Genomic DNA, 22,067 nt, shown 5'->3' with positions numbered 1-22,067 from the left:
AACCTGCCTCTCCAAGCCAGCTAGTAGGACTTTGCTCATGGGATTGCAGGGGAGAAGGATCTTTGGTAGCAGAGACGGAAGACAGATGCTGGTGGCACACGAGAGCAACAGCACTAGGCCCAGGTATTTATCAGTTCCTGGCTTCTGCCTCTGCCACTCCAAGGGTGAGGAGCACTAGAGAAGACAGGTGGGGTATCTGGACCTGTCGGGTGGGAAGACAGCCTGATACGGGTTCCTTCCCAGTACTCCCTGTCAGCGACACCACTCAGGCAGTCCTTCCTTGCCACCAGGGCCTGCTCAAGTTTCTTGCTTTGTTTCTGGAGTCTGTCTGATTCAGAGCCTGGGAGGCCACTAAAGCTGTCTGGTCCAGAGCACGAGTCTCTGCCTCTCTGCTTGCATTTCACCATGAATTGGGAACCTTACATCCCCACCAATAGCTCTGATGGCTGGGGCAGGACCGTATAGGAAGTGGAGCAGAGATAAGCTGTGGGGTCCTCTTGCTGGCACCAGTGGGCTTGGCCCCCGTGGGTAACAAGGTGGCACCCAGTGCTCTTCTCTGGGACCCAACTTCAAAGAACCTTCTGAATCCTCTTTGCCTCTGGATGGGGCTGTGTGGCTGGCACTTCCAGCTTACAGACCCTTATCTAGGCTCTCCTCAGCATCTGATCAGATGTTAAGAGTTCTGTTCTGAGCAGGAAGCACAACACTGCTACAAACTTGAGTGGTAAGAAAACACCATGGTGGCTTCCAGAGTTCCTGAGAAAGGAATGCACATGCTGTCCTGTGTGGGGCAGTGTCCTGGGGGGCACCGATGGTAGTTGGGATTATGTGGGACTGCACTGCCTGTCTTCCAGACCCCTCAGTGTTCATGTGATTGGAGACTTGATAGCAGAGGCTATGTGAAGGCGCGCCTGGAGGATGGAGTCTACCTGACAGGGTGTTTGAACCGGGTAAATGAACCTCGAAGGTGTCAGGAAACCACCAGTGTCCACCAGTCACCTTGCATCTAGAAGGGACTGGGGTGTGATGTCAGGCCCAGCCTTGACACTGACTGTGGAAGGAGAGAAGGCCATGAATCTAAGCTGAGCCTTGGCCATCTGGTTGTCTGTGGGTAGAGCTGGACCGTATCTTTGATTCTGACATCCCTCTGTTCTTATTCCTTGGATCTTCCTGGGACTGGAGACTCGGGAATGGTGACATCAGCTCTGCCCATCCCGAGTCAGAGCCCCAGCCTTCCACACAATGCCTTCCGGAGGCAGAGGACAAGGGCCTTAGCCTGGTGTGAGCAGCCATTGCTTGCCCCCTTAAGAGGCCTCTCTTCACCTGCAGTAAATGTTCTATGCTTCTTACTGAACACAGCAGTCCTGGGTTTGGCAGAGGCTCAGGTCCTCCTCCCAGATAAGGGCAGATACCCCAGATGGAGAAGGGAGGGGAGCAGCAGCAAGGGCAAGAACCAGGAGTGGTGAAGGGCTCACCCCAACTGGCCTGATGAGTCCTGCATTACTTGATTGATATGGATGTAGAAGCAACCTGGGAGGGAAGGGGAGTGAATATGGATGTCTCGCTAGATTGAAACAGACCAGACAACCGCAGCAGCCTCTGTAGTGGGCTCTGTTGTGGGGGCACAGGCAGAAGGGAGGAAGGGAAGAGTGGGAGCTGCATATAAGGGCGGTGTGGGGCGCGGAAAGCCTGAGCCCTCTGTCTGTACCCAAGAGCCCAGGCCAGCTCGCCTGGTCCCGAAGCCAAGCTCTTCCGCCACTCCGGAGTCCTCAGCAGCCCTCTGCCTTCTCTCGGGAGCCAGGCGGCCTGCTTACCAGGACAGCAGCGTGTTGCTTCTCCGTCTCCAGGGAGAGCATTATCACTTAGCACAGGGACCACCAAATCAATACACCTAGGTCTCAGGGGCTCCAGGCAGGATGCCCACTGCTGATCTAGAGACTAGATTTCTGTTGAGATCCTGGGTCACAAGGAAGGGATGAAACCTTGGGAGCATGGTGCAAGCATCTCAATAGATGGGGAATGACCTGCCTGTGGGACACCAAGACTGCCTGGATGGGCAAGTGGCACTTGTCAGCCGGTGGGTCTCTGGGCCTCTCCGAAATCAGACAAGGTCAGAGCGGAATAAAAACACAACTCGACTATGTTGTCACTTACAAGCAGCAGACATGTCTTGTTTCTCCTCAAGCATTACTCAGTCCTGGTTACTGATTAACCTGCCTCTGGCTTCCTCCTTCGGGCAGCCTCCCTGACACTATACTTTTATTGTTCCGACCAGACCCTGGTCTTGGAACATGTTTGCACTTAATCTTTACAATCAAGGGCCAGTGTCATCTTCCAGAACGGGAAACTGAGCTACCGAAAAGTTAGTGCTTCCAGGCCTCCTCTGAAATCATCAGTCCCAGTCAGCCCCCTCAGCATAAACTGACGATGATTGGCCCAGGAGAGGGAAAAGTCTGGAAAGCCACAGGAGACTGTAGGGGACTCCGGTCTGTTTTGATTTTTTTTTTTTTAAAGGGGCTTGTCTCAGCACTTGGGAGGCAGAGGCAGGCGGATTTTTGAGTTTGAGGCCAGCCTGATCTACAGAGTAAGTTCCAGGACAGCCAGGGCTACACAGAGAAACCCTGTCTCGGGGAGCGGGGAGAGGGCTTGTCTCTAAATATGAAGTCAGGGACAGACTCTCCTTTACTGAGGTCCCCACCGACCAGATTATCTCTAGTTGGGAGAATAGAGCACAGGAATGGAAGTCCATGACAACGCCTACAATCTGGCTCCCCAGCCAGCCTCCTGCCACTCTCCAGTGTGACCACAACCTTAGGCATCTCAGTGAGTCTGTGGGGCTCCCTGCTTCCCTCTGGTGGCTGAAGCACAAAGCGCGAACTGTACCGTAGGAAACCCACAGACACCGGACACTGCTCCCAGAAGAGCACTAAGGGCCCGGGAACCTAAGGGGTTGGCGCTGGGGCAAATGGCCAGCAAACCTGTTGCTATCATCAGATCATATTTTTGGGGAAACTGAGGCCCAAGAAAAGTGAGCGTCTGTGCACTGGTGTTGAGAGAATGGGGATCTCAGAGGTAAATGAATCAATGGCACAGCCAGGACTTCTGCTTCCAAAGCAATGGGAAGCCGGGTCCGCGGTAGTTTGGACTTAATTTTCCTTCCAGCGCACGTAGGTCTGGAGCGGAGCCTCGGGCTCCAAGGCGGAGGTTGCGCGTCTAGGAGGAGCTGGGCGCGTCCGGGGGCGGGACGTGACGCACCTTGGCTGGGAGGTGCCAGCCGGGGCTTCGGCCAGCTGCATATAAGGGCGGTGTGGGGCGCGGAAAGCCTGAGCCCGCTGTCTGTACCCAAGAGCCCAGGCCAGCTCTCGCGGTCACAAGGAAGCCAAGCTCTTCTGCCACTCCGGAGTCCTCAGCAGCCCTCTACCTTCTCTCAGCCACGCATCCGCCCCTGGGGCCCCTCTGCCCAATGAAACTGGCCGCGATGATCAAGAAGATGTGCCCAAGCGACTCTGAGCTGAGTATCCCGGCCAAGAACTGCTACAGGATGGTCATCCTCGGCTCATCCAAAGTGGGCAAGACGGCCATCGTGTCGCGCTTCCTCACGGGCCGTTTCGAGGACGCTTACACCCCTACCATCGAGGACTTCCACCGAAAGTTTTACTCGATCCGCGGCGAAGTCTACCAGTTGGACATCCTGGACACATCCGGCAATCACCCGTTTCCCGCCATGCGGCGCCTCTCTATCCTCACAGGTGAGTTGGGGGCCGACAGGGGCCGTGGGGCCGGAGTCTTGCGGGGAGCTGATGGGGCTGGTATGTCGTGCTTGGGGCCGCGCCGTCTGCTGCTCCGTGCCTGGCAGCTGCCCTCACCTTTCCCTCTCGTTCCCCTGTAGGAGACGTTTTCATTCTGGTGTTCAGCTTAGACAACCGCGACTCATTCGAGGAGGTGCAAAGGCTCAAACAGCAGATCCTAGACACCAAGTCCTGTCTCAAGAACAAAACCAAAGAGAATGTGGACGTGCCGCTGGTCATTTGCGGTAACAAAGGGGACCGAGACTTCTACCGGGAAGTAGAGCAGCGGGACATTGAGCAGCTGGTGGGTGACGACCCTCAGCGTTGTGCCTACTTCGAGATCTCGGCCAAGAAGAACAGCAGCTTGGACCAGATGTTCCGTGCGCTCTTTGCCATGGCCAAGCTACCTAGCGAGATGAGCCCCGACTTGCACCGCAAGGTGTCTGTGCAGTACTGCGACGTACTGCACAAAAAGGCTCTGAGGAACAAGAAGCTTCTGCGTGCGGGCAGCGGGGGCGGGGGCGACCATGGCGATGCCTTTGGCATCTTGGCGCCCTTTGCTCGCAGACCCAGCGTACACAGCGACCTCATGTACATTCGTGAAAAAACCAGTGTCGGCAGCCAGGCTAAGGACAAGGAGCGCTGTGTCATCAGTTAGGAGCCCCAGGGTGAGCCGCACAACCCGTTGACCTTTTTTGTTCAAAAGTCAAATCGGGCTAGTCTGCGTGCCCCACGGGGAGCGCCAATTGGCCTCCTCCCTCCCTCCCTGCGACCCAGCCCTGTGCATCAGGGAGACGCTGCCAAGCCAGTAAGGGACAGTCATCTGCTGTGAAAGGAAAGCGGACTAAGACTGGGACTTTCACCTCCGATTCTGGGATGCCAGGACCCAGCAGAGGGGTACTTTTCTCAGAAATTTGAGAAAGTGTGTGTGAAGTTCATCAGCCTGTGAGACTTCAAGTTACTGTCCTGCTTGTTTCAGGGCCAGGACTAACAGGGCATTATCTTGTCTGTGATTGGTGTTGCCATGACCGCTGTCAGCCACCTCTGTCCTCAGCAAACTGGAAACTTTGGCTGGAGGTGGGGGGTTCAATCATAGCCAAGTGACTTGTTTACATGTGTGTGTGCAATTACCCAAGAGAAAAACAAAACACAAAACTTGCACTTTAATAGTTCCAGTGTCAGTGTGACATGAACAAAATCTCTACATTTCTATTGTGTGAGGTCTTTATTATTTTTTTTAATTTAAAATAAAATAATTTTAAAATGGAAAATGGTGCTTTGCTTTTAGGCTTCTTGCCTCAGTGCCAGTGGCCCAAGAACTGGAGAGGGTCCTGGCTTTTGGAAAATGGTCTCCCACTTCCAAGTGGGTCATGCTCTAGACTTCCTGGTTTTCTGTCTATCCTCTGCCTGGTCTGGCCTGTACCAGGGGGCCTTGTTTTGGAGAATATTCATACACTCCTCTACAGGCCACCTGTTAATCATGGCAGGCCACCGGAATCTGTCACACTTTAAACTCTGACCCTGATTACCACAAATAAGGAGGCTGAGCTGGAGGTATGTGTCCCCGAAGATGCCTGCCTGCACTGGATGTCTATCCCTTGCCCCAGGGTTACCACAGGACCTAGACAGGGAAAGTAGATAGCTTGTAGTGCAGCTCCCAGAAGCATTCAAGCAGGTGGGGCCCATTTCCTCTATACTTTTCTATCTCCCTGTGGCTAAGGGCTCATAGTTTGTGACCCAGATCTCCTTGCCACTCCTACTGTCAACTTAGGGCAGGTGTCACTTTCAAGCCTCCAATTCTGCAGCTGAGAAATAGAGGCAGAGGTCAACATGGTCTCTAAGGAGTCAACACAACTGCAGCTGCCAAGCCAAATACTTGGTTTTTCAAGAGGGTCCTGACCTTCAAGGGATGCTCAAAAGTGTCTTGGAGGGGTGGGGTTGGGGAGTCTTGTCAACCCTGCTTTGGAAAGGGCCACTTCCAAGGAACTACACCTCCTCAGATCTCAAAGGACACTCACTTCTCAACAATGTATGGCTGGGCTCCCCAGGGTCCCCTGCAGGAGACATGTAGGCCTTTGTGCTAGTTTAACAGATGCACATGCTGGGTGGAAGGAGGAGCACAGTGACCATTTTCCTTTACACCACCCACTCAACATATACTCAAATCCTTCATTATAAAACCTGTAATTCCAGGGCCTGGATCCAGCACTGAGACAGAACAGGCAAACCATGTGTCCTGAGAGCAGAACATACTTTTAATTACATATCTGAAGATGTAACAGGTCAACACACTGAAACAGAGAAGCCTCTGTGCGCTTACAGGAACCAGTCAGAGCCTTAAAACTGGCCCAGCCACTGCTTCAACTTTGCAGAAAGTAACTGATTCAGTTAAATAACAGTCCCAAGGCAGAGGTGGCTTAACTGGCACCCTCTACTTAAACTCAGAGCCCACTTTTGTGCCCAAACCACTGGAAGTCAGAACCCTCTTTCACACATTCCAGGCCCCAGTGTGAGGCATCTTGGATAGACAATGCCACCAGAACCCTTGCTAAACACATCCCCAGCCAGTGCTCCTGCCAAGGCCAGTTGACAGGCACCTGCTAAGTCCTAAGCTGGTCAGCCCAGGCTGTGCCCATTTCAAGATCCAAACAATACTGGGTACTTCTCACCTTCCTCCTGAGAAGGGGCCATGGTGCCCTCAGTGTAACAGTCCCTGAGAGAACACAGTGTCCTACCTGGAAATCGCTGGGCACACACTACAAGTAGAACACAGCTATGGGACCTCCAGACTTAGCTCCCCATGCCCTTCAAACCACATATACCCCTGGCTAAGAAACTGCCCCAATTGCTCCTGCCAGCTACTTTGCCCTAAACCAGAAGTGTGCAGGGACCATGTGCAGGGTAGCAAATGTGACTTCTTGGCTAGAGTGGAGATGACGAGGTAGGCCAGGGCATACGAGCCAGGGCATACGAATCAGGGCAGAGCCGCTTGCCTAACAGCTTCTTTGAGCCAGTGTGGGAAGGACAAAGGGCCCCAGGCAAGCAGTGCTTTGGCTATTCTGAGCACTGCCTGAAGTGATGGAGATAAAGGGAGCAAGAACCTATAAGGCTAGCATGCAGGAGGCTGGGAACCGAGTCGGTGGCTGGTTCGTGGAGCTCTGGACTGACACCCCCAGAGATATAGTTTCATTCAATAGTTCAAATAAAAAAGGAAGTGAACTGTTTTCAGGGAGAAGCCACCCACCCTCTGGCCTTTCAAAACAATGTTCATACTCTCACAGCCTGCTTTAATTATAATAAATCCATGCCATCTGAGTGCAGGCCTAATTTACCTCGTGAATTCTATGCAAATGCTTCATGAAACTGCTGTTAATGGGAACAGTATGTACCGGATACCATGCTGATGCTATCGGGAGTGGGAGGAGCTGAGGGAAAGAAGGGAACAGCTACTTCCTCCCCCTCTGTGCCTTGTAGATGTGTTGATGGGCCCGGGGCATAGTCAAGGCTGAGTATAGTCACTGAGGCCCACGCCAGCCACAGGTGGCCTCACAGTTTGGAGCTGGCCACCACAGCTTCCCTGGGAGCTGGCCCTACTCCTTGGGGATCTCAAACATGCAGAGGCTCTTGTACTTCTGCAGAAGCTCACTCTTGGTCCTGACTTGCTCTCGGAGGCTGTGTAGCTGCTGCTGCTGCTGCTCAGGGCTCACATGGATGCCGGGCATGGTGCCTATGAGCTTCCGCATCTCCTGGAACTTTGTTTTGAGGGCGTTCAGGTCCTGGTGGAGATCTGGGCTGTCCTTGTCCATGCTGAGTGACAGGGGAGTAGAAGGCAGTCAGTCATTAGCATGTGTAGCTCATCTCCACAATGGCTTCCTTGAACTACACCCTCCGATACCTTTTAGAATGTTGTTAGACATGTCTGTTCCCTGACTAGGTTGACTACCCCAGAAGACAAGGATTGGTCTTTTATTTGTTTTGTTTTGTTTTTTAGCTTTAAGTTCATAAAAACACTCTCAACTAGCACACTTGACAGGTCAGATACTTAAACTCTCTGTGATGGCAGGGACCAAGTTGACTTCATCATGGCTGTCTCACCAACCTGGCCCTACACATACATACACTATGCTCGAGAAACGTGAGTCAGGTGGTGGTGGCACACGCCTTTAATCCCAGCACTTGGGAGACAGAGGCAGGCGGATTTTGAGTTTGAGGCCAGCCTGGTCTACAGAGTGAGTTCCAGGACAGCCAGGGCTATACAGAAAAACCCTGTCTCAAAAAAAACCAAAACAACAACAACAAAAACAAAACAAACAAACAAACAAACAAAACAAGAAGAAAAAAAGAAAAAGAAACAACTGTGGATCAAGAACACTTGTGCAAGTATGACAACCTGAGTTTGGAGTTCCACCACCCATGTGAAAGCAGGGGCACACATGCCTATAAACCCAGCTCAGGCTTAGGGTGGGATGGGGGTGTAGAAACAGGCACACCTCAGAAGCTGAAACAGCAAGTCTCAGGTTCTGTACAAGGGAACACAGGGAAGAGTGATAAAGCTGGGCACCACAAGTGCCTGCCTCTGCTCCCCCACCACTCACACGTGTGCACACACCACATACACAAACCCAGTAACATTTCCAAAACACCACCTGCCAAAAGAATGAATGCTTGGAAAGCAAGGCTCAGCTGTGCTCAACAAATCACCATTACCAAGCATCAGGTGATCTTCCAAAAACAAAGGAAAACAAACTTGTTGAAACACTCATTTCACCTAACCTGAGCCATCTGTAGGCCAACCAGGAGGCTTTGCCAGTTAGCAGTACCTTCATTTCACTGAGCTGTGGTGCTTGCTTAGGCCTGTTAACATAAAGACGAACATTGTAAACCAGCTACCAGCTACTGGGACATTCTCAGCAGACACAGGCTCACCTCTACCATGGCTCCGCAGATGCCTTCCTCTGGATCAAGGTCATTTTGAAAGCAGATCATTCCTATCCGTTCACAGCACTGGCATGGCAGAGATCCCCACTCTTGCTATCACACTAAAGCAAAAGAACCAAAACCCTAGGAACAAAGGCGTTGCCCCAAGGCCAGGAAGCAGAGGAGCTTTGGAACCAGTTCCTGCTCAGTGTGCAGCCACTGAGGACCACCACTGATCTGCTGTCAGAATTTAAAGTACACTTTTAACAAAACTGGTTTACATCACAAGTCTAGAAAGATACAATAAAAACAAACAAGAAAAAAACCCCACAAAATTAAAACAGGGAAGGAGGTTTATAGTAATAATTCCTGAAGTAAACATAACCCAGCCCCATAGAAATTCTAATGCAGAAAGCAAAGTGTAGGCCATGTTTCTGATGCTCACTTCTCAAACTCTCCAAACTCCAGATACCCATTCTCTTTACAGGGTGAACTTTGGGGAGAGAGGGTAGCCTTCAGACAAGAAACAGAACCCATAGGGAAAGCCAGCAGAGGGGAGCTGGGCTGCAGACCCCTGCAGTGGGCCATTGACCTGCCCTAGTTGGTAAATAGTACAGAAGTCCTGGAGTGAGTGAAGCATCTATTCAGGAGCTGCTCAAACCAAGAGGGAACCTGTTATGCCAGGATGACTGTAAAACAGTGAAACCCCCAGGCCTAAAGAACAGGGTCAGACTCGATAGTGAGGGAATAAAAGCAGAAAGCTCTAAATGGGCCTGCTTTTGTGCTCAGCATTAGTCACCATCCAACTTTAGAAGAGAAAGAGAGACTAGGTCAGGGATCGATGGGAGTCATACAAACCAGGACAAAGTTAGAGCATCGTGGTCCCATCTACTGTGCTTTTTTAAAGAGTGGGCAGAAATACTATAGCCATGGAGGCATGGAGAGCAGAGCATCCTCGCTGCAGCTAGCAAGGCATCTGGACATGTGTCCCAGGCTCTTGGATAAAAGCCTAGGAAAGATGGGTGCATCTAAGAACATGCCCTGGTTTTTCCCAATTTCCTTTCTGCATAGAAGCAAACTGGCAACAATGGGCAGTGTGTCCTCCAGCAATGCAAAAGCAAGGGAAGGCTTGGGCCAGCACGCCAGTCACACCCCTCACCTCTGGTAACCTGATCTGGGGGCCTGTACCTTTCTCCATCAAACGTCCATCCTCCTCAGAAACATGCACCTATCTGTCCCTGCTGGCCACCCTGGGCTAGCACCCCTCAGTCTTCTCCTCTGTTCACAGCTTCTCCTCCACTACTGATTCCAGTGGCTTTTACTTCCCCAAAATAAAGTTTTCTCTTATTTAGTAGATGCTGGAGGGAAGAAATTCAAAGTGACAGACATATTAGAAAAGGGAAGTCTCTCTAGTTCCAAGTCTCAGAGACACCTGTGTTACCATATGACGTAAACTGTTGTAGATCATTTCAAAATGTGGAATAACAGACAACCATATGTATACCTTTGTTATTCTGACAGAAGCCTATCAAATGTGGCTCTCATTCTTGTCTTTCCACATTAACATGCATTTGATTACATAGTGAAATTATTTACAAACAATTATCTGGAATGTTTGCAATTCATCAAAATGACAATGGACATTCTGTACCTGCATCTTTACGTAACTGTGCAAGGATTCTGGAAAGATGTCTGTCATGATTCAGGTGTAAAGTGTGGTAGAAACAAATTCCTCAAAACCTGGTGGAAAGGTTCTAGTGCTTTTATTTATTCATAAATGACAAAAAGCAAATAAATGGTAAAATGGGTCCACATTCATTTGTTCACACAAACACTCTCCCACTAACCGGTCCAGTCTGGCAGGCGTATCCCTAGCTCCCCAGCGGCGGCACACAGGTAAGGTTCTACTCGATGTTCCTTGCTCCGGATCCTCCGGAGCTGAGCTGTGGTGTGCAGGCTTTGTTGTATAAGCAATGGACGTCTGTGTCCGCATGGGATTCACACAGATTATTTCTCCACACGAAGTTTCTCTGCTGGGCTCTCGGAAGGTGAGCAATTTTGCCATTCTAGACTGGAGTTTTTAAGCTAAATTCAGCCAATTATAACTAGGGCCTTCCACACATTATTTCATGCACTTCTCTATCACTTACACGCATATGTGTGCTCTCTATGGCCTGGTCATCTAGTTATCTAGGGCCTCAGGCGGGTCCAAGGCATTGCCCAGCCGCAGGCTCAGGGCAGTGGGCGTGTGTTATCATTCTTATCCATTCTCTAAGGCTTTGTTTTCTTTACTATCTGTAGCCGCAGGCAATTTCCACAGCTTCGGAGGAAAAATGCCCTCTGAGGCTTTACAATGTCATACCAGGGGAAATCCAGATTAAAGACTTTATATAAGTTTTTGACAGAAATGCCCTCTGAGCTAGGCACATGGACATCTCTAATCCCAGTTTCTTGGGAGACTGAGGCAGGAATACCAAGTCTGAGTCAATCTAGGCAGTACACTAAGACCCCATCCCAAACATAAACATACACCTGTGCAAAACTCAGAGCTGCCTCTCCTTGACTGTCCATGGCTCCTCCTTGTCCCGCAGTGATCAGATTGTCTCTGGAGTTCTGCCAGCACCCACCAGTCTTTGGGACAGTGACTCTAGACCTCCCACACTAGCTTTCATCTGCCACAGGATTGCTTGTGTTTTCAGGCTTGTTTGCTCACTCTAAGCAACCCCCACACCCGTGTCTCCTGAGTCTAGTTCTTCCTCCAGCATCCAGAATTTTCTCCCTGGAGTCTGAGGAGCCTGCAAGCATCCACAGTGGAACAGCCATCTACCTGTCTTTGTCAACATCCACGGGGGACAGCAGTCCCCACCCACTAAGGCTGCCCTTTCTGATTCTCCCAGCTATGTGACCAGCTAATTCCCCGTCCTCCAGACTACTTCAGACAACCACTGCCACTGTTTCTTAGACATAGAGTCCTCCCCTTCTCCCAAGCCCTGTCTTATCCAACTTTAGAAACCCAAGTCTGAGCAGGTCACTATGCCTCTTAAGAACAGTGGTGGCCCTCTATCCCAACATACCCACAGGACAAATTCAACTGTGAGAGGCTGCAGGGGCCATTCCAAGTACTTCTAACTTTCACTTTCCAGGACTCCTTCCCTGGCAGCTTTTCTTTTACTGTATTTTCTGCTGGAAGGGAGGCTGCCCTCGTGGAGGCCAACAGGGCTTGGGTATTTCTACTGAGTCTGCAAAGACCTGGCATAGAATCAGACACAAGGAAGCAGCCCTTCCAAGTCTTCAGACAGGTCCTAAGGGCACCCTTTCCACTTTAGGACACAGCTGAGAGAGTGGGCACAAGGTGGACACGGCAGCAGAGCAGCAAACCCCAGACATCATCTGTGGGGGCTTCCTACACAGCCCAGCGGGTCTCAGCTGGCGAGGAGCCTGTGTGTGGGAAGAGGCAGATCAGCAACGCCCTGTTCCCATAAAAGAGGTCTTGCTGACCTGTGATGAGCAGGCGGGAGGGATGCTTGAGCTCAACACTTGAACTCCCTGTGCTGGGTCAACAAGGATGGCTCTCCTGTACCCACTAGCAACCTAAGAGATCTAGTAAAAGTATGACATTTAATTAAAACTACATTGCTTAAGCTCCCAAATTGATAGACTACTAACTGGATAGGCCAAAAAAAGTGGCAGACAAGCAAGGAGATACAGGGATAACTCACTTCAGAAATGGCAGGCTGGAACACTTAGTTCCAAACTCAGATGAGAAAAGCTGAATTTGAAGGTCTTGCTTTATTCCTCCTTTCTAGTCTATATCCCTTGTAGCTTCACTATATACAAAAAGAGGCCTCAGAGAGTGAGATTTATAAAGTTCTTATAAGCATTTCCTCTCTTCATTTTTTTCAAGCTTCAAGAAACATGCTGCTTATAGTGGCACACACCTTTAACCTCAGCACTTGAGGCAGTGGCAGGCATTTCTCTATGGGTTCAAGCCCAGTTTAGTCTACATAGTAGTTCCAGGACAGCCGGGACTATACAGAGACCCTATCTCAAAACAATAAACAAACGAACAAACAAACAAATATTAAAAATACATGAATGGAAAGCCTGTCAATTCTAGTATGGAAGTGAATCTAGGGCTTCATGACTGACAGACAAACACTCAACCACTAAGTTACACCCCAGCCTTCCTAGTTTCTCTTGCCCAGGTGGGCCTGGAACTCAGTCCTCTTCTCACTCCTGCCCAGTAGCTGGCTGTACAAGGTTGTACAACCAGGCCTGGCAAACCACATGTTCACACAATTGTTCATTCAACTATAGGAAAAATGAAGAGAGGGAAGCCACTGTTTGGACTCCAACCCTAAGCAGGGCTGTTTCAGCCACAGTCTCCAGGTACCAGGTGGCAACATAGGGTACTGAAGTGGAAACTTAAGGGTTCTTTGGAAAGCCAGTTGGATGCTGGAGCAAACACATGAAGGAACGTTTAGCTGAAGTGGACACAGGAGACAGGGATATTCTGCTAAAGCAAGCACTTGAAAGGACATGTGATGAAGGATTCTTTGCTAACAGACAGGCATGTATTGGTCTGCCTTACACTGTCTAGTTGAGCTCCATTTGTCAGGACTCCATAGAGAGAAACACACCAAAACAAAAAACAAAAAAAACAAACATCTGGCAGTGTGCTGCAGTTTCTTGCTGCTTCTGTGGACTTGGGCTGATTGGCAGAATGATGTCAGCTAAGACAGACACAAGTGCTGAGGCAGGACATGTGCTGAGCAAGACCCATGGAGGACAAGTGATGTATGGAGGGTATAAAAGGACAGTGGCAGAGGCTGAGCTTGGCTTGCTTATAGAGCTAGCTGTGCAATGCTTGGGAGTCTCGAGTCTTCACTGATCACTGCTTCCCTGAGAAAGGCACAGCCAGAGAACTTCTGGCATTCCTCCTGGTCCCTCCTGCTGGCTCGAGCCAAGATCAAGGCCTGGCTGTCTCTGCTAGGTAGTGCCACAGCAGCTGGCTTCTGTTTGCTATCCCAGCTCTACCGAACTGGACTGCTGGTGTATCTGTATGCTGGTGTCAGTCGATTGAGCTGCCACTGCTGACCTGTGAACTGAACTGTCAATTTCTAGACAACACAGATGGGAGTTGCTCCAAAGAACCTTTCTAAACAGGTCCACTCCCCCCACCCCCACCTCCTTACCCCCACCATATCCTTCTTTTTCCACTACCTCTGGTGAGTGGCAGGTTAAAAGGTGGTTAAAGCATTTAAGAACAATCATTTAAAGATAAGGTTTGAAAAAACTTTCAGGGTGCAGTGGAAGGTCCTGGCTCTCAGAACTCTTACAGGTAAGAGGTGGCCTCTAGGAGAGTCCTTAAAGACACACAGGCTCCACAGTGCTCTGCCCAGCTAAAGACATTTGTAACTCCTGGGCTCTGTATATGCATAGACAGGGCATCTGATGTGATCTGCTGTGATCCATGAATAAAAGGCTGAACATCTGGGTTCAATTTAGGAAGAAAACTGAACCCTAGAGGAGTTTTTCTTTGAGATACGTCTTACCATGTAGCTCAGCCTCAAATGAGATTTGCTTCTCCTGAATACAGAGCTATTATGCTGTATACTATTCCTTTAGAGAATTTCAGAAAAAGAAAAACAAACCTGATAATAAATTCCAGAGACTTTGAAGGTAGAAGAACTAGTTAAAAAGCAACCATAAGCTAGGTGGTGGAAGGTACACACCTTTATTCCCAGCACTCAGAGGCAGGTGGATTTCTGAGTTTGAGGCCAGCCTGGTCTACAGTGTGAGTTCCAAGACAGCCAAGCTACACAAAGAAACCCTGTCTTGAAAAAAAAAAAGTGACTATAAGATGTAAGATCCAAAAATGAGGTTACAGACCTGGAAGAGTGAAGTACAGTGCAGGTTAAAAGGAAATGCTCCACTAACCACAAGCACATGACCATGAGGAAGCAGGGCAGCAAAGGTAGGATGCCACAGGGAAGTACTGACAAGCAAGAACAAGAAGGAAAACTAGCTCCAGAAGGGATAAACAAACCATAAAGAGCTCAAGACTAAAATACTCGGTATTAGAGACCAGGGTGTCTAGAGGATCAGAGAACATCTGGAGACTTAATGTACAATTAGAAGGCAGCATCAAACATGAACAACAGTATTTTATAACCTTCATAACTGGTATAAGAACAAGGAGGCAAAGAAGACAGTCCATCCACCCTTTACTCTCCACAAATCGGCTACAAACATCTAAAAAAGTAAAATCCGGAAGCACAAATGTTCTAGGAAAAAGAGATCACTATATAAAACGTTTTCCATTTTCTTTTGTACTTGGTATGCCACACCCTTTATACCAGCTCTCGAGAGGCAGAGGGAGAAGTTCAAGGTCAGCCTGTTCTACATATCAAGTCCCAGGACAGCTAGCCAACACTACAACATACAGAAACACTGTCTCAGAAACCAAAACTAAACTAGGCTTTGTTTTACTGTTGTATTGTAGCATTGTGGATAGAACCCAGGACCTTGCACACCCTAGGCAAGTACTCCGACACTGAGCCACACCCTAGTCTCAAAGCCTTAATAAGCAAGAATCCATTATGCTTTGATACAAAATGTCTCCCACAGAATTATATTTTAAACACTTGGTAATACTATTAATGGGAATTTCTAGAGACTTTAGAAGGCAGGGCAAAGCTGATGGAATTAGGGCACTGGGAGCATGTCCTCAGGAAGTATTTTCTCCCTGCCCCCTTCTTTCCTTCTCTCTTCTTCCTAGCCACCATGATGGACAGATATGACTGTGTTTTGCCAAACTCTCCATCAGGATGGATTCACACTCTCAAACAGTGAGCCAGAAACAGACATTCTCCCTTAGGTTTTTCTAATGGTATTTTATCACATGACAAGAAAGGGAACAAACACTGGCTCACACTCAGAAGCTGTCAGAGAAAAGCTGAACAAAGCTCACTACATGAAATCACAACACCATGACCATTTCAAAGATGAAAGAAAAGTCAACCACCCGGGAGCTTACACTGGAAAGACAGAGACAAGAAGCATGGCTCAGCAGAAGCACAGGAAGCTAGCAGGGAAGAGTACATAAAGCAAAACCAAACAAATTAAAATTGCAAGCCAGGCATGATAGTATACACCTTTTAATCAGGCACTCAAGAAGCAGAGACACATAGGTCTCTGAATTCAAGACCAGCCAGGTCTACATAATGAGTTCCAGGCCATCCAGAGCTATAAAATAAGACCCTGCCTTAAAACAAACAAATTAAAATTGCATATGAAAAGATGGTATACTTAAATAATAAAAGACACCAATCAACTATCATTTCTAACCTATCTATCAGACCAGCCTGGTTAAACATTTAGTAGCAGCAGCAGAGGTATGGAAGAGAAGAGAGAAATACACTGGTAATGGAAGCAGAAATTGATACATTCTTTCCAATTTTGCTAACAGTGACTGGAGAGTTATATTCACATACCACAGCTCTAGAAATTTCTCCAGGAAACTCAAGAGAACCCACTGAGACACTAGAGCACATGCTGGGTGGAAAGTTTCAAGGATGGACAGCTCAGTCCTCTGTGGAACTATGTACAGACCCAGGAGAGAGGGAGACAGATTACTTCCTACTTTCCATCTATGCAGTCTATCTTTAATTTGTCTTACTGCTTCACAGGTGGTAGATTTATGGGCCATTTCAGGCTAAGAGTTTTCACGTTAACTGAAGTGTCCCGATCTGAAGTTCGAAGAGTCAGCTAAGAAGATGAAATGAGCAATGGCTATCAAGACAGAAACTGTACATCCCTGCTCCAGTGGTTGCGCAGCAGAGAATTTACCGCACTATAAACCTGAGCAAGGGGTTATGTATCCCAGCATGGTGCCTGCTGCAAAAATGAAACACCAAAATGCTTACACATGAAGGCCAGCTGCATCTCACACAGGATTCTTTCCAGCCCCTTAGCGAGACAGAATTTTACATGTGCACAGAATGGAATCCATAGCAGCCCAAGGAAATGGTACACGGCAGCCTAGTCCCCATTGCTATGGCATTCCATTTCTGAAAAGAGGCACATATCTACAATAAAGAAAAGAAACCTAAGGAATTCCCTGCAGCCACCTGTTATAACTGTTCCTTTTATTAATTAAGAACCTCTTATGATGTAACTAACGGTGAGCTTTTTAGGACAAGGTTCCATCCTCTACTTCAGGCTTTACTTCCTTACTCATCCCAGGAAAGGAGGCCACAGCTCAAGGACTGCTGAGGGAAGCACAGAACACGGCATCAGAGCCCGGCCGGCTGGCAGAGCCTTCACCCTGGACCACTAGGCCTGCTGCTGTAAGACTTGCCAGCAGCTTAGTCCTCCAAGAATAAAGGCTTACCCTCCAAAGGTGCTGCCCTCAATTTCCTGTCTCCTCTGGGCAGTGACCTCAAGAATCAAGATTAGAGTATAGCATTTCTTCCCTACCCAGCAACTTTCTACCCTACCTTCCTCCCTCTTATAATTTCAGCCCTACAAATGACCTCATCCACTATGAACTGTAACTCCAAACTTCCTAAGCCCCTTCCTCTTCTTCCCTTGCCACAGTCCTCAACTCTTTGATGGCCTACAAACTCACACAACATCCCTGAGCTTTCAAACTGGCCCTACCGTTTTTCATGCAGACAGTACCATACCGAGCATGCTGCTTTCTCTTGGGTCCTATCTTTCTCACTGCAGTTTCTTTTACATGCTTAGTGGCCAGCACTGTCAGTCCCATCCTTACAAGTGAACATAAAAGGCTCCGAGTAGGAGTGCCACATCTTCACTCTTGTAGGATAATGGACCTGGCTTTTCTTGGAGAAAGAAGTCTTTTCTCCCCAGGGTCTTTTTCCTTCCCAGTGTCTTTTCTCTTCTGCTGGTCAGACACTTGAGGGAAGGCACCTTATTCTCTCTGCCAGGCTAGCAGCCACACAGCGAGGGGTGGCCAAAGAGGTCATAACCCGTTTTAAACTTGTTTCCCTTCCCAACCCCAAAGTATGATATATGTCCCACATTGACTCTGGTTCATTCCTTTGAAAGCAGTAGTTCTCAACCTGTGGGTCACGACGCTTTGGGGGTTTGTTTATCAGATATTTACATTACAACTCATAACTAGCAAAATTAGTTATGAAGTACCAACAAAATAATTTTATGTTTGGGAGGTCTTCACATGAGGCACTGTACCAAGGGGTCGCACCATTAGGAAGGGTGAGAACCACGGCTCTAAAGGATCCATCCTGGGCAGAGCAATATTTTCACTGTTTGCCACGGTGGAAGAAGGTGGTTAGGGCAGAGGAGGGAGCAGAGACTGTGGGCACGTCCTTAGTAGACTTTTCCCTGATCTCAGACCACTTTCTTTCACATGGCTTGCAGAGGTTTCTATCACTGCCAGGCTCTGAGGTGTGGAGAAGGCCATGGTCAAGGCTGATGCTTCAGGGTCAGTCGGTAAGGTAGCTCTTGCCAGCTATTTTCTGGCAATCATTGCTCGTCCTTCCTGTTCTTATATGGTAAATTAAAAATTCCTTGTGGGTCCTTTAGATAAGCCCGTGTGATCACCCTGCCATCTTGCACAGGTCTGCACTTTAGAGTCTCTCCCAGTTCTATGAGAAGTGAGCTACCAGCCCAAGCCTACCTAGCCATAAGTCACAGAGCTGTAGTTTGAACCTAATGTTCCTAGCTGGCTGGAAGTAGATATGTAAACCAGGTTATCACCAAACTCTGAGAGCCGCCTCAGTGGCCTGAGTGTTGGGCCTAAAGGTGAGATCTAACGAGTAATGATGGAATGAGACAGAAAATTACTGCCTGTGGGAATTAAGCATTTACCAAGATGATAAAGCAAGCTTCAGCAGAGACTTGAACTCAGACCCTCTGACTTCATAGCATGTTCTTGGGAAATTCACTTCCTGTCACTGAGGCTGGCCCAACCCAACTGCTCTTCTGGCTTAGGAGCATCCTTCCTGAGGTACAGGTGAATGTGTACCCGTCTGTGTTTTATTTTCCATGTTCTTAATGTTTGCATGTATATCTAGTTACTCTGGATAACCCAATTCTCCAGCACTGCCCTGCAATAGTGAAGTTTTTATTTTCCTCACTTCCATCTCATAATGTATTTGCTAACGGCTAACACAGAGGGGACAGTTTGCCTTACCCCACATACACGAGGCTCATCTTGTCTGAAGCCAAGAGAGGACCAAATGTGAGAACCAAAGCTCTGCAGTCATTTGAAAAGTGGCAGATGAGCCCTGTGCTATCCACTTTTATATCAACTTAACACAGCATCAGTAGAGAGGAAGGAGACTCAATAGAGAAAGTGCTGCTGCGAGGGCAAGCTGTAGGCAAGCCTGCAGAGCATCTTCTCAGTTAGTGATTACTGTTGGTAAGTCACCCTGGGCTGGTGGTCCTGGGCTCTAGTAAGAAAGCATACCGATGCTGGGCAGTGGTGGCTCATGACGTTAATCTCAGTACGCAATGGTAGAGGCAAGCAGATTTCTGAATTTGAGGCCAACCTGGTCTACAGATAGTTCCAGAACAGCCAGGAATACAAGGAGAAACAAAAACAATAAAAAGGAAGAGAAGGCACACTGAGCAAGGAGTGTGAAAAAAGCACTCCTCCACGGCCTCTACACCAGCCCTGCCTGCAGATTCCTGCCCTGACTTCCTCCAATGAGAAAAAGTGGTACAGAAGTGTAAGTCAAATAAACCCTTTCCTCCACAATTTGCTTCTGGTCATTGTTTCAGCACAGTAACAGCAGCCCTAAGGCAAGCGCCAAACCACCAGAGCAAGAAACCTGGACTGCCTCAACACCAACGAAAGCGCAGGCCAATGTTCATAAATATGACTGGAACTGTAATCTTGTCTTAATTTATTTTTAGTATTTAATGGTTTAGAAGAAATTCAGAGGTTTGTACCTAGTGTCCTGTGGCTATACAGTCATGTGCTAAATAACCCTGTCAATGCCAGATCATATATTCAGTGATGGTCTAATGCTTAGAATGTAACCAAGCCCTCCTTTGCCTAATGACAAAGTAGCTGTGGTAATGGTGCAGCAGAATGCACCACTCACACGAGGGTGAAAAAACCAATTATACTGCCTCATGGGTAAAAGTATAACCTATACAATTACAGGGAGTTTGTTTGTTTGTTTTGTTTTTTTCAAGACAGGGTTTCTCTGTGTAGCCCTGGCTGTCCTGGAACTCACTCTGTAGACCAGACTGGCCTTGAACTCAGAAATCTGCCTGCCTCTACCTCCCAAGTGCTGGGATTAAAGGCATGCACCACCACTGCCTGGCTTACAGGCAGTTCTTAATGCTTGATAATAATAATAAATAATGATGTCACTAGTTTATGGACTTATTATACTGAACGTTTTACTGTGAGATTGTCACAGTTGCTAGGTACAGTGGTACACAGCTGGAGCCCCAGCATTCGGAAGCTGAGATAGCAGGACCAAAAGTCCAAAGGCAAAGGCAAAGAAAGCCCTGTCTCAAACAAATAAATATATAAATAAAATTCTCCCTTTTAATAGAATGTCCTAGTACACCAGCAGCAACTTACATACATCCCATGTTACCCTTTTTTGTTTGTTATGTATATGCAGGTCACTTTTATGTGTGTGAGGTGTTATACAGGTCTGTGAATGCCAGAGTATACAGGTGGGCATGCATGGGTTGAGATGTTTTTCTCTGTAGCACTTTACCTTGTGGCCTTGAGGCAGGGTCTCATATTAAATAGGAAGTTCACAGCATCAGCCAGGCTAGCTGGTCAGAGCTCTAGGGATCTGTTTGTAGCACTGAAATGCTGGGCCTACAGGCATGACCAGCCATGACTAGCTTTCTATGTGGATACTGAGGATTCAAACTCAGGTCCTTGTGCTGCTTGTGCCCAACAAGCTGTCCACCTCCTAATGTTGCTAAGAATCCTGACTGCACCAAGAGGCACTAGGCAGTAACTGTTCTGCACCACCTAAGTTTACCAAAGTACACTTGAGAGTGCTTACACAAAACAGTGTACCTCTTTGAAATGACCCAAGTGAAGTAACAAAAACACAGGCCATCATGGAGACTGGAGACTTTGGGCCTAAAAGACTATACATCCTTGGTTATTGTATTAGAATAAAGTTAATAGTGGGACACGATTGTTTGGAGCAACTTCTCTGTGTCTTCATTTCAAATGTTTCTCCCCTCTCTACTTTTAAAAATGTTTTTATTATGACTGTTTTCCTTTGTTTCTAACCGTTAAGCCCTATAAGGGCAAACGGCTGGTCCTTTACTGCATACAACCCTAGTACTTAACAGAGCCACACAGGTAAGATGCTGCCTCGCATTGAAATGGGAACTAAACTGTGTACACGGTGAGAATCTCGAGTCTGAACATCGGAGGTCCACCAAAATCGAAAACTTTTCTGGGCTCACATAATGCTACAAGTGGGAAATTCCGCGCTAGGCTTCATATGAACAGTCAAAACGCAGATGAATTAAAACTAAATCAGGCTAAGTGTGTAAGGACTTGAGACCCATCCCCAAGTCACTGCAGGTTCTGGGATGGGACCAAGAACAGTGAGTGCTCTGCAGAACCTATGCATTTGATTAGCATGTGGAGTAAAGTGTTACTCTCAAGGCGACTATGTGGGTCCTCTGGGAAAATGGGGCGTGGTCCAGAGCGCACGGGCTTTGGCAGCTCGGAACCACGGACACCAGAGGCCGCAAAAAGTGGTGTCTTGACTTTTCCTAGGCCCTTACCATTTGATGACATTGTGAACCAACGGCAAAAAGGAGTAATTCTCCTCCTTCGCGCCAGCGGGGGACTGAGGCCGCGGAGCCGCCGGTGGCGGGAGCGCGGCGACCGGCAGAGGCTGGGGCGGTGGCGGCGGCTTGGACTCCGGCAGCAGCTCGGGCGGTGGCTGTAGCGTATCTTCGGCCTGTCTCCCACCCGCCACCCCGGAGGAAGCCATAGCACCACACGTCCTGAGGCTGCCGATGGTCGCGGAATGCTTGCGTCACAACTGCGCGCCCAGGGAGGCCGGGCGGGAAAAGGCCCCGAGTCTGCGCCCTGGGCGTAGGCGGGCGGGCGTTGCTAGGCGACTGGTGTCGGGGCAGCTAAATTGAGTAGTCGGGATTAGGGAATCTACTTCAGTCATCTTTCTAGTTCACAAGACAGAGAGAGGTCAAAACACCAACGAGGACCCCCGGGACTGGCAGGAAGAACGGATGACGCTGGTGAGCACCGTGTGAAACTGAGGCTCTGCGGCAGCGAGCATCCAGATGACAAGAACCTACACGTCTTTGTGTCACGCTAGCCTCCAGGAGGGCCCCGGACTGGCGACTGCA

At 48.6% G+C, this 22,067-nt stretch overlaps 2 protein-coding genes across 2 annotated transcripts; one reads left to right on the top strand and one right to left on the bottom strand.

The window, feature by feature from the left end:
- The first annotated feature begins 3,115 nt into the window (after positions 1–3,115).
- Positions 3,116–5,059, top strand: Rasd1 (ras related dexamethasone induced 1). Its single transcript, XM_031352767.1, has 2 exons — positions 3,116–3,749; positions 3,890–5,059. The coding sequence occupies exons 1-2, from the start codon at positions 3,464–3,466 to the stop codon at positions 4,444–4,446; spliced, it is 843 nt and encodes a 280-aa protein (XP_031208627.1). The 5' UTR covers positions 3,116–3,463; the 3' UTR covers positions 4,447–5,059.
- Positions 5,060–6,022: 963 nt separating this feature from the next.
- On the bottom strand, positions 6,023–21,730 carry Med9 (mediator complex subunit 9). Its single transcript, XM_031352768.1, has 2 exons — positions 21,480–21,730; positions 6,023–7,595 (listed from the first exon to the last, which is right to left on the bottom strand). Exons 1-2 carry the CDS (start codon positions 21,689–21,691, stop codon positions 7,379–7,381), a joined length of 429 nt encoding a protein of 142 aa, XP_031208628.1. The 5' UTR covers positions 21,692–21,730; the 3' UTR covers positions 6,023–7,378.
- Between the last annotated feature and the right edge of the window lie 337 nt (positions 21,731–22,067).

This window comes from Mastomys coucha, unplaced genomic scaffold (genome assembly GCF_008632895.1).
Source record: "Mastomys coucha isolate ucsf_1 unplaced genomic scaffold, UCSF_Mcou_1 pScaffold5, whole genome shotgun sequence".
In the NCBI taxonomy this organism is placed as follows: Eukaryota; Metazoa; Chordata; class Mammalia; order Rodentia; family Muridae; genus Mastomys; species Mastomys coucha.
This window is presented reverse-complemented; position numbering and strand designations above follow the sequence as displayed.

Bases quoted from the DNA above. Each gene is read 5' to 3' on its own strand.
- Rasd1 (XM_031352767.1), top strand. From the start codon at position 3,464: ATGAAACTGGCCGCGATGATCAAGAAGATGTGCCCAAGCGACTCTGAG. The intron at 3,750-3,889 runs GTGAGTTGGGGG...GTTCCCCTGTAG, and splicing joins GCGCCTCTCTATCCTCACAG to GAGACGTTTTCATTCTGGTG.
- Med9 (XM_031352768.1), bottom strand. From the start codon at position 21,691: ATGGCTTCCTCCGGGGTGGCGGGTGGGAGACAGGCCGAAGATACGCTA. The intron at 7,596-21,479 runs GTAAGGGCCTAG...CCTGTCACTCAG, and splicing joins GTTCACAATGTCATCAAATG to CATGGACAAGGACAGCCCAG.